The 11,720-nt window shown below is 33.0% G+C and overlaps 1 protein-coding gene across 3 annotated transcripts; it reads right to left on the bottom strand.

Moving 5' to 3' along the window:
- Positions 1–5,538: 5,538 nt before the first annotated feature.
- On the bottom strand, positions 5,539–11,274 carry LOC102627972 (OVARIAN TUMOR DOMAIN-containing deubiquitinating enzyme 9). 3 transcript variants are annotated; one of them, XM_025100851.2, is made up of 12 exons: positions 10,898–11,274; positions 10,731–10,759; positions 9,718–10,092; positions 9,036–9,265; positions 8,463–8,536; positions 7,843–7,897; positions 7,189–7,263; positions 7,006–7,079; positions 6,861–6,909; positions 6,131–6,215; positions 5,991–6,050; positions 5,539–5,829 (listed from the first exon to the last, which is right to left on the bottom strand). In XM_025100851.2, the coding sequence occupies exons 3-12, from the start codon at positions 10,043–10,045 to the stop codon at positions 5,780–5,782; spliced, it is 1,080 nt and encodes a 359-aa protein (XP_024956619.1). In that variant the 5' UTR covers positions 10,046–10,092; positions 10,731–10,759; positions 10,898–11,274; the 3' UTR covers positions 5,539–5,779. The 3 variants fall into 3 exon arrangements, with proteins under 3 accessions (XP_024956619.1, XP_006485628.1, XP_006485630.1); XM_006485565.4 differs by lacking the exon at positions 10,731–10,759 and having other exon boundaries at positions 10,898–11,273; XM_006485567.4 differs by lacking the exon at positions 10,731–10,759 and having other exon boundaries at positions 5,991–6,047; positions 10,898–11,268.
- Positions 11,275–11,720: the final 446 nt, after the last annotated feature.

The following is an 11,720-nucleotide window of genomic DNA, read 5'->3' as shown; positions in this document are numbered from 1 at the left end:
AGCAACACATGACTTGGATGTAGTAACTCAATTAACCAATCTAAGCACTGAAAGGTATCATCTATGGTGGAAATTTATTTCACTAACCTTAAGGAAAGTTTGAGGACATCTTAGTCAAACAAGTACTATGACAAAGAGAAACTTCAATATACTATAAATTCCCAGAATTTGAACCCAAATTTAATTCACTTCTTGAATATGTGGTTCATTGACATTGAAACTCAATTCACATTTCTTAAAAATCAAATCCATAAGATTTACTGGAGATTAACCTGCCTAAATCCTTTACTCCAATTTCTGAATAGTACAGATGTTTGTTGGAACATGCAATCTAAATTAACCAGTCTAAATTAACAATCAAAACCAAGTTTCACAATATATTTCCAGTCTGGTTGTTAAAAGCATGTTTCACTGGGTCACCAACCTGATATTCTTCTTCCAGAGGAATGCGTTCAAGTGAATAGGGTTGTTGAAGACGAGCTATAATTCGATCGTTGGCATAATTTATAAATAACATAAAGTTAAATGAGATAATAAGCGGGCAATAGAAAACAACACTTTGCAAAGCAAAATTTCTTTCACTTATTAACATAGTTCTAGTTGCAAGTTTCGTGACTAGTGTTGGACAGTTTACCATACCCATGGTATGCAATATACGAATAAAATTCCCCAAACGGCATAACAATGCAGGTTTCTGTACATAAACATGATATAGGTTACTAAGGACTTATGAATGAAGCTGCAACCTCCAAGAAGCTTTAGCGAGTTCAAGTCAAAAGACCATCAGTGCTATTAGAAAAATTACATTATTCTAAATGAAATCTTTCAGTATGGTAGTAATCCTTGAGAGAGTTTCAATCTTCTTTTCCATTTCACTCACATGGGTCAAATGTGCAACATTTTTATCTTCCTAAAATTTAAAAATGTCTCCTCATCAACAACTCATTGGTTGAAAGCTTTTACTTAAATTTGGATCTTAATCATTTTTTTAGTGGAAGTTAAAAACACTACCCAAAAGACATTTAAATTCTGAATTTAAGAGCAGTTGCAATACTCCATTGTTAAGGAGACTAAAGACTGACAAAATAAACTACAAAATGATATGGTGTTACAGTATTAATTAGTTATTTTCTTTTCTTTCTTTAGCACAACATAGTGTTATAGTTTATTTTATCAACATTTTATCACATTTCTGGTTTAAATATCCGAACTCTAATTTTTAAACTATATTAAGTCAACTCCTTTGATATTGCCCTTGTTTAAAACTCTACAGAACTCCCCCATTTAGTCTTCTAATTATTTTAATTTTTAAATCTAGGAGAAGACTTTCCCATACTTGCCAGAAGAAAAAAGTACTCGAAATCTGCAAGGTACCTTGTCTTCCTTCGATTTTTTCTTCGTATTTGCATACTTTAATTTCTTTTCAAATAATATTCATTTTAATTTGTGTTTCACTATTCGTGTCCCCGGGATTTTGTATAGGTTAGATGAGTTTGCATCTGAGAACAATCATGTATTTGGAAAATGTAGAAAAGAAAGAGTTATGATATGGAGTTCAAAGTTTTACCAGAAAAGTTGATTGCCTCTTGCAATGGCAAATACAATCTTATTGGTAACTTCACTTCCATAGAGCCAAAGGCGGCAACAAACAACTATGACCAAGTAAGATTGTAACAAATGATTTGATGTATAAATTGAGTAAGGATCTGCAGCATGATCGTCCTATTTCAGTTATAAAGTTTAATGATAATGAGGATGATGCAGACCAGTATTGTTTTAATTGTATTACATTTACATCCCACATGAGCCAGAAAAACGTTCTAAAATAGATAGGATGCCGTCTAGAAAGTCAAACCCCAGTATTAGTTTTCAACTTTGTGGCCTAAGGGACTCTTGAGAATCGAGTTCCCAACCATTGCCAGTCCATTGCAATAAGAAGTGTGATGTTTACAAATTTGGTGTTGTCAGGTGGTCTTGTACTTCTCTCAATCCCAAAAGTTAGTTTAAAGGGTGAGATTTTCTCTCACACATCAAGCCCCTTCCACAATAATGTTGGATAATCCTAACAATTTTACCCTCACACATCATGCCTTGTATCACAAGCATAAACATACATTCTCTCTATTAGACTATTGGACCAAGATTGTTGGTGAATTTAGTCTCTGACACTGCTATACGTGTCTTTGTAGCTAAGTAATGAACACAAGTCTTAAAGAATATACCTACCAAACTAGATATATTCTTCTTTCTAACTAGAGTTTCTAGCTCGCCTTTTCTCACCGATGTGATTAAACCTTTTATCTTATGTAAGAAGTTTTGCCACTTTCACATTTTCTTTCTAGACATTATCTTATATTGCATGGAGAACATTAACTTTCTTTCCCCTTGCTAACACTAAAGAGCTTTTCGTGAGTTTCTATTTTCTTTCACCAAATTAGCTAGAATAACCATTATCAAGCTTGCTAGTACGAACATTTGATATTAACATTTTTGAGCAACAACTTACAGGAAATGTTGATTTATAAGCAAATATCTCTTGTTCTCACAGTCTAAGATGCATGTTTATTTCTTATCCTGACATAATCATAATCACCATTAACATAGGATGCAAAGTAGTTATACTAATTAGTAACATAAAATAAAGCTCCCGAATCAATCATTAAATCATTAGTATGGCAAGTGAGATTTATAAAGCTCTTATCATAAACAATACTCATGTCGCCATCAACTATAAATGCAGTGTTCTCTTTGACTTTTTTTTGCGTATCTCCTTTTTGCCTTTTCCACACTCCACACTCCCCTTTTTTGTGATCCATTTTCTGACAGCAAAAGTGACACGACTCAAAAGTGTTATTACTCCCAAATATAAAAGTATCTAGTTATAAAATAACTCGGTGAGTCCGGAATCGAACCATAAGGAATTTAAAATTTAGTAGTCAATTTGTTAAATAAAGATAATTAATTGCGGGAAAAGAAATTATTAGGAATCAATTTAAAATTATGCTAAGATTACGAGATCCACTCTCAGTATTCAAACTATAATTTTAATAATCTCTTAGTTTTATATTCTGCCTCACTTTTACCAGTTAATTATTATGTCATTTAATTTTTAACTAATTATGTGTGTGGATAAATATGGAATCAAGTATCTAATGTGCCACAATTATATTAATGTGTCAACATTATGTTAAAATACCATACAAATCCAAAAAAAATTATAAATTAACATGAGAAAAAAATAACCAGAAAATAATAAAATAAACTTAAAATTCATTTGTGAAAGTAATTAATTTTATAATTTTAAACCTTGAACTTTACCCTTCACCTCAGTTTAGTAAAATTAGCCACTCATATTAAAAGAAAACAAAACATTCATTTTAATTTGACAAACTTTTGAAATATATTACAAGAAAGTTGATTACACGACAAAAGAAGGAAAAGAAGAAAAATAAAACAATTCCTTAGTTTCACTCTCTCGTCTCCTCTCGGCTCCAGCTCCTCTGCTCTACTCTTGCATCCCCTTGCCTTTTATAGGCAAGGGATGCGTCGTTTCTTTTATTTTTTATTATTATTTTATATTATATTATATTATATTATATTATAATATATATATATTAATTGAAAGTTGTGATGGCCATCACGAGTAACCAAAACATGGTTGCTCACCGTTTATTATTTTTTATTTTTTTTTTATATTTTTTTATTAATTACATCTCCTCAATAATACATTCCAAAATACTCCAATAATTTTTCTTTGTTCCCGCTTCCAGTTCCAACTCCTCTGTATTATTGAAATATATCTACAATAAAAAATTAAAATAAAATTAACATATTACAAAATTATAAATTAATTTAACATAAATATACTTGGGGAGTATTAAAATAATTTAAGAATAATGAGCACATTAATCGACACAATAAGTGAAAAACTGATAATTTTATCCTTATTGAATGTACGTTTTTTAGTGTCAATCAAAAAGCACTTGATGTTTCTTCGTTGACGGGAATTTATGCTTTGGCTTCTTCTTCGTCTTTCTTACTTTTATGAAGCAAATGCATCTAACTTAAAAGGAATTTGCTTCAACACTCTTCCTTCTAAATTCTTCTTTCTGCAGCCAATTTACAATCATATCCAAGTTTACTTCTTATTCAATATTAGATTATTTTTTGTCTTTCTTACTTTTATGAAACAAATGCATCTAACTTAAAGGGAATTGCTTCAACACTCTTCCTTCTAAATTCTTCTTTCTGCGGCCAATTTACAATCATATCCAAGTTTACTTCTTATTCAGTATTAGATTATTCGCTAACACCACTAATATCTCTCAATCGTCAAGCAAAAAAACTAAATAATAACATTGCTTATAACTTATCATCAAGAATAATCTTCATTGTAGTCAACTAATCAACTAAACCCTAAAGTAGTATGTTTGATTATATTGCACCGTTGTATTCTTTTCAACAAATTGGCTTTATTTTGTGTTGTTGACTACTCATAAATTGTTTTCAATTTCTGCCAAAGAATATCAAACTTGGTTTCTTTTGCAACATAGTTGTATACACTTTCATCAATTTATAACCTAATAATACCTATAGTCTAGCATCTTCACCTTCAATGAGTTCACAGAGATCTTTCATGTACAAAAAATCCTCCATTTCAAATTGCCAAATACTATAATTCTATGACTTCAATTTATAGACTCCTCAATCTTAATCTAGACAAGTAACAAAAACCATAACCTAAAGCATTTAATCATGTAAGCCATAAACTCCCCTATTTTAATCTATATATGTAATAAAATATGATACCATTGTTAGGTGGTTTTAGACATCTCTCAACCCAAAAGAAGCCCAAGGGGTGAGGATTTTTCCTCGTAAACTCGTCCACAATTGATGTAGGATAACCCAAACTCTAGTGCTAACTGATTTTGGACCTCTCTCGACCCCAAAAGCTAACTTAAAGCATGAAGCGTTTCCTTGTAAACTCACCACCACCACCAACCCTTCCACAACTAATCTAAGATAACCCCAATAGGCGCATTGCTTCTTAAGCTTCTGACTGGAAGAAAGATTCGTTATTCATCCTGTTATGAAGACGATGAGAAATACATTATGCAGAAGCTTGTATTAAGACATGTCGAAAGTCATAAGTTTGTCGAAATAGTATAGATCCTATAAACACTGGAGAAGGATTATGCCCTCAAAAGAAGCAACAACTGCTTATTTATACTGAGCTTGCCTTCAAATGTTTCTCCAAATATCAGGAATATAGGCCTACAATGGTCCAAGTGGCAAGCCACTCACGCAAATTTACCAGACCATTTTGAGTCCCAATCTGGGTTGATGTAAATTTACCAGACCATTTTGAGTCCCAATCTGAGTTGATGTCTGTAAAATTTCTGAGCCTTTTATAAATCCTTGCTCTTAATGCACCTCCTTGGTATTTTAAGATTTCAATACTACATTCTGTAATTTGGACATTTGAAAAGAGACTGCTACATAGTAAGCAGGTGATATTATTATAAAGCAGAAAAGAAATATATAAAGGTTTTTACTTATGATAAAAAATCGGTTACAAATGAATCAATAAAATGAACTGAAGAATCTCCCACTCCATAAATTATGAAAGTTGAAAAACTATGTACAAAATAAAATGAATAAGAACCGCATCAAAGAAAACAATATGTACAAGCACAAAATGACAGCACGTTACAGCACACCCACGCTGTTCTCTTCTATATACACCAAATCACGGAAAACACCACCAGCCATTTTTGCTTCAAAACTTCCACCACTTCTTCTTTTTCTTGTCATCTAACAGAGGCAGTTCTGAGGGTAGAAAGATCACAATAAAGGAAGTATTTCATTACTTGCATTGTATAACTAGCATGAGAATCAACTTACTCCACTCAAAAATTGTAACAATATTCATGGGCAGTCGTCTCATCAAACTTCTCATAATGCACACAAAAGGATATAAATCTGCTTACCTCCTTCTGGGTAAATCGAATTGTAGTGCACCTCAGCCCAGAAACTCAAGAAAATAACTGCTAGAGATAACAAATTGTAAAGAATTCATCTACCACACATGAAGGATGCTAAAAGTAACTGATAGCTTTGAAAATCTTACCTCGTTTAGACTTTGGCACATGTGGAAGGATCTCAATGTAACATGTATCCTTAAATGAAGTTAGAACAAATACCTTGACACCATACTGCAATTATATACAACAAGGACATTAGTCATCAAAATCAGAACCCTTAACTGCATCATTTTTCACTAATGATACTCATGGTGATCAATGAACCCTTAAGTAGCTACACAAACTTCTCTCACGATTTCTAATTCCAAATTGAATCTTTGGATGATTACACGACAATCTAAAAGCACTTACTCGCTTCATCCACTATTTCAGTACTCAAGAAACAAAATTTCTTCTCAATATCATACAAACTAAAAAAAAAAAAAACAACAATGGATACTTCTCTATGTTCTCCAGTAATGAGAAAGAGACCAAACACTGAGACGTGAGACCAAAACTTTTTCCTTATGTTACCCAAACCCAACTTCTAATTGTAAATTTTTAAATTAATTTCATAGTTTTCATGGTTTTCACACAAATTTTTAAAAAACTGGAAACAAGAGAAACATTGAGTATGATCTATAAAGGATCCTATAAAAGAAAATCAATTTAAGGTGATTTGATATTATTTAAGCCATTATGTGAGACAACAAGGTATGACCACCACTCAAAACTCCTACTAACTTCCGAAAATCCAGAAAGGACACAGTTGAAACTAAGCAGACAAACAACAAATGTGTTGCCAAAAAACTGGAAATATTAGGTTGTTGCCCATACCGAATCTGCCGCAGCCTGCAATGTGACATGATCACCCCATTCACCACTTCTGTTTCATCCACCCAAAAAAAAAAATGTATAAGCATGAAACTCCTTTAGCAAAGCCTTTAAGGTAAAACCATAAAAGTTGAGATAAGGATAATACTTGTTCATTTTCTTTAAGTAGTCACTGTATGCCATTGGAACATAACCCTCATAGATTTCTGGGTGAGCCTTGAGCTGAAGACATAACATTTGAAAAAAGTTACAAGCATAGTTTAAGCATTATGTGCAATAACATCATCAAATAATATTCACATAAATTTACTGAACTGGATGCTACACTGACCTGATTGACAACTTGCTGTCTCACAAACATGTGGTGCTCAGGAGAACGATAGAGTTGATCTGATAGGGAACGAAACTGAAAAATAACAAGAAACTAGTAAGAACTTTAGAAAGATCTGAAAGAGAAAAATAATGGAGTGTTGGCTTGTCCTTGTGCATATAGCAACAGATGTGGACACACATTTAACTATCTGTTTCCATCTTCACAGGATATAACCCTAAAATCATCAGTTTCAAAATATCAAAAACCAGAAAATATAGGCAAATTACAACTCAGTGAATACCGCACCTAATAAATTAGTTGATCGTGCATGTCCATTAAATCAGTTGAATTGGCAATAACCATGATACCGTATATGAAAGACAATTAACATTTGCTAAGATTTCTTCTTCACCCTCATCCCACCACCCAAAAGAAGAAAGTATAGCACTACTGAGAATATACTGCAAAATGGAGGTGAGAAAGTCCAACAACTTTAATTAAGAAGATACTGGTTGCAGGCATAGAATTTAAAATCACAACATAGATTAAATCAGTTCCAAAAGTTATTATCTTCATAAAGATATTTCTTACTAAATCAATACTTCTTTCATTCTCTCTAAGAAAACACTTATATCTGCGCAGGATAGTTTACCATTTAAATATCAAACTAACCTGACAGTTGCCATCTCCTTGCACCTTATTTTCTACCAAATCATACAACTGCAACCTGAGAAGGGAAAAAAATTACAGCTTAAACCTATTTTTTTTCATAAATAATACAAAAGACAAGAAGAGATGGGTAGATATGTTCCTATAAATTGTGCAATATAGTGCATTGTAAATAATTGCTCCACATTATTTTGAGGATTAAGAAGTTCAACCCAATAGCTTAAGCTGAAAAGCAGAGGCCCAACATCAGTGGAAGTAGCCTCATCCAATCCCACACTTAAACCAAATTTGGACAACACACTGCACCAGCCCACCTTCACATGTGGCCTCATTGACACAGATCATATACTTTGATTACATGTGATTGTGGGCTGTGTTGTAGACTAAGGACCAAGTCTAAGTGTATCAAGATGCTATTTACCACAGACCAAGTTCCATAATTGCATGATTGATATAGAGTATTAATTACTCATACATCCGACAATATTAGACACCACAAGCAATACCACACCACTAGCTAAAAAATCCTTCAACTTCATGACTTCATGACTAACTATTATTTAAGATATGCAGGGACATGTACGCTATTTATCAAGTAACTAGTGTGAAGAATGATCCAAGACCTGTCAAGCATTCTTTGATGATCTGAAATCTCTTCATCAGGTGAAGGTATATCTCCATTAATTTTGGGAATGTGCTGTTCAAAAGATACAAGGAAAAAGAAGAGTCAACCACGGAAACATAACTTTGCCATTTTCTTCAAATTTTGCATGTAGAGGGAAGCACCAAAGTACTAACTACCCCCGAAACCATGATCAAATAGTATGTTCGCCGACCATGAATTTCCAAAGTAATCAAATCTACTACAAGCATATTTCATACACATACATGACTAGAGCTCCTCGTAAATTAAATGGAAGAATATAATAAAATGTCTAGAGCATTCCAATGCCCGAAACTAATATTTACTTGCACTTCTTTTGGAAAAGTAAGTCCATCAACTAGCCAAGAATTTAACTAATGACATCATAACATGCCATGAAATTAACTAATGACCAAAAGCAAATATGCATACAAAAAACCTAAAGTTCGAAGTATACCAGTGAGCAGAAGACAAATTTCCAATAACATCCTTGAAGACAAACCATTCTAATCTTGAAACAAAACTTACAAAGAACCATTCAAACGATACTTACTGGAACAGGAACCATCTGATTCAGCCTCTTTCCCAATTCACCATCAATCACAGAAGATTCATCTGTTGTGTCTAATTGATGCAGCAAGTCCTCCATATTGTCCTCATCATATTCTAGCTCCACCTTCTCCCCCTTACTTTGATAATCAGCCTCCACCATTCTACCAGAATCATCCATCTCTTCTTCATTTTTTCCAGAACCATCTGCTGCGCTCCGATCATTCTCACACACTGCACATTTTATTCAAAACCATTACAGCCAGCCTAAGAGAACTAAGGCTCCGTTTGGTACAGCTTATTAAATAGAACTTATAACAGTAGAGCTTATAGCAGTAGAGCTTATACCAATAGAGCTTTTGGACAAAAAGTCATTGGGTGTTTGGTTATCAATAAAAAAAGCACTTTTGAACCATTAAACTATGTGATATTTTTTATATTATATATATTTAGAAAAGCTTTATAACCTCTACTCCCAAAAGCTCAAATTTTGAGCTTTTCCTAGTAGAGGTAAATTAGCTTATTTAAGCTAAAAAAACTCTACTAAAAAAATAACCAAACACCATAAAAAATTTTAAAAAGTGCTTATACGATTAAATAAGCACTTATGGCTCTTAAATAAGCCATACCAAACAGGCTCTAAGAGAACAGTAAATCAAATTGGCTGCAGCAGAATTTCCCACTACCTGAATTATTGTATATTCCTAAAGGGCTGACTCGATCCTGTTCAAGAATCGATGATTTCTCTGGATTAATAGACCCTGACGCTTCTGCAGCAGCAACTTGAGAGAACTCTTCCTGAAGGACATGTGCTATAACCTCATCATTCTCTACATAAGCCAGTTCTGTTTCACTATAACATTCTCTGACATACCCAACTTGGCTCGAATCTCTGTCATATCGTGTAATAACATTTTGTGATCCAGAATTAGAAAGAGTACAAATATCTAAAAGTTGATGGAGACCCCAGCGAAGAACATCAGGATCTTGCTCATAAGTTATCATATTGATCATATAGCCTAAAAATTCCTTAGATAGTTCTTCCAATAAAATTCCAAAATCTGCAACACAAAAACTTGTCTTAATCGATGCATTAAAATACCAAACATATAAATAAACATTCACGTCTTCGTATATACAGATATTCACCACGTGAAGGAATTTATAGTAACAAAATCTCAGAAATTAATGACAGAGAAGCCAAGAAGTGTCCCCAGAGGTCCCAAAGTAAACCTAAAAAAAGGATAATTTCACAGTACACGTCCCTCCTAAGCAGGTCCCAGAAGAGGAAACATAAATGAAGTTGGAGTGCTACCCTTTGATATTCACATAAAATTGATACTTTCAGACTCAAACTCTATCCTTAAGTTGAGAACCCAAAACTTCAAGCATAACAAGAGGTAATGGGCTATAAAATATGCCTGAAGTTATAAAACTATAATCTGTCCACTGAACAGAACATCCAAAAGATTAATCATAGGCACATTCAACCTATAACATAACCATAACGAAAGAGAAAAAATTCAGTCAAACCAATGAAAGTTTCATAATTCTATGAACGGTAAGCATTTTTTTTTCTAACTCAATAAAGTAAATTTCAGAACTTTTGTAACAAATAAAAAAGAAACATATTCAACAACATATCACCATTAAATTAATCTTTCCTAATCATTATTATAAAAAAAAAAAAAAAACTTACTTTGTGCACCAAAATGAAACAGCGCTACCCTGAAACAAGAAACCCCAAAACCCTAATTGCCGAAATGAAAATTCATAACCCAACAACAAATACCAGTCGAAAGGTTTTAAACTTTACGCAACAACTAAATACTACCAATAATTAATTGCAAATAAATATAAAATTACCTGTCAATTTCAATTATAAAAATTTTGTGCGAAAGAGAGTCTGAGGAAGGAAAGGTTTTGAAAACAAAGAAATTGGGTATTCACGCGAAAAGGTTTTGTTAAAGATCGAGCACGTTCGCAAGATAGGGTAGGCGAAAGTTGCCGTTGTTTTAGGCGTCCTTTTCTTGGGATTCCGATCTACGTGTGAAATCGTTAATCACCGCCGAAAACTGACGTGGCGTGACCTTAACGGTACCGGCAAATCCTGGTACGTGATGCCACGTGTTGGCTCTTTAAGCTGGGTCGGTTTTGATTTGTACGATGTTAATGGGAATTAGATTTTGGATCAGTGTTTGTTTCTTGCAAAAAAGATAAAGAATCCCGTATCTTAATGGTACCGCCTCTTTTCCAATTATGAAATTGAAAAAAATAAAAAAAAATCTTTTAGAGATTATTATTATAATTTTTAATAATATAACTTTACGTAAATGATTTTTTTTGTAAAATTTTTATTTTTTTAAAAAGAAATTCTCATTAAATTAGGAAAGGAAGGAAACAACTTTTTTTGTTTTATTACATGAGACTATTAATCAAACTACAACTCATATTATATGAGACTATAACTGATATTTACAAATCAGACTATTACTGGGACCAACTTACATCAATACTAATGGAGCGCTGTCCAGATTTTAACCCTCACAAATATTCGAGAGATGTCTACTCCTCACACTTGGGTAAGAGAAAAGATTGCCTTCACTCAAATTTAATTGAGGAAAGAAATACCGCACAATATATTTGTAGGGATTCGAACTGCTGCCCTCCAACTTGGAGGGCAGCAACC

This window comes from Citrus sinensis, chromosome 4 (genome assembly GCF_022201045.2).
Source record: "Citrus sinensis cultivar Valencia sweet orange chromosome 4, DVS_A1.0, whole genome shotgun sequence".
NCBI classification, from domain to species: Eukaryota; Viridiplantae; Streptophyta; class Magnoliopsida; order Sapindales; family Rutaceae; genus Citrus; species Citrus sinensis.
The sequence above is the reverse complement of the archived record's forward strand: the minus strand, read 5'-3'. Positions and strand labels throughout refer to the sequence as shown.

Coding starts and splice junctions, on each gene's coding strand:
- LOC102627972 (XM_025100851.2), bottom strand. CDS start 10,045: ATGATCAATATGATAACTTATGAGCAAGATCCTGATGTTCTTCGCTGG. Junction 7,264..7,842: donor AAGGAGATGGCAACTGTCAG/GTTAGTTTGATA, acceptor GTTATTTTTCAG/TTTCGTTCCCTATCAGATCA. Junction 5,830..5,990: donor TTCGATTTACCCAGAAGGAG/GTAAGCAGATTT, acceptor TTCTACCCTCAG/AACTGCCTCTGTTAGATGAC.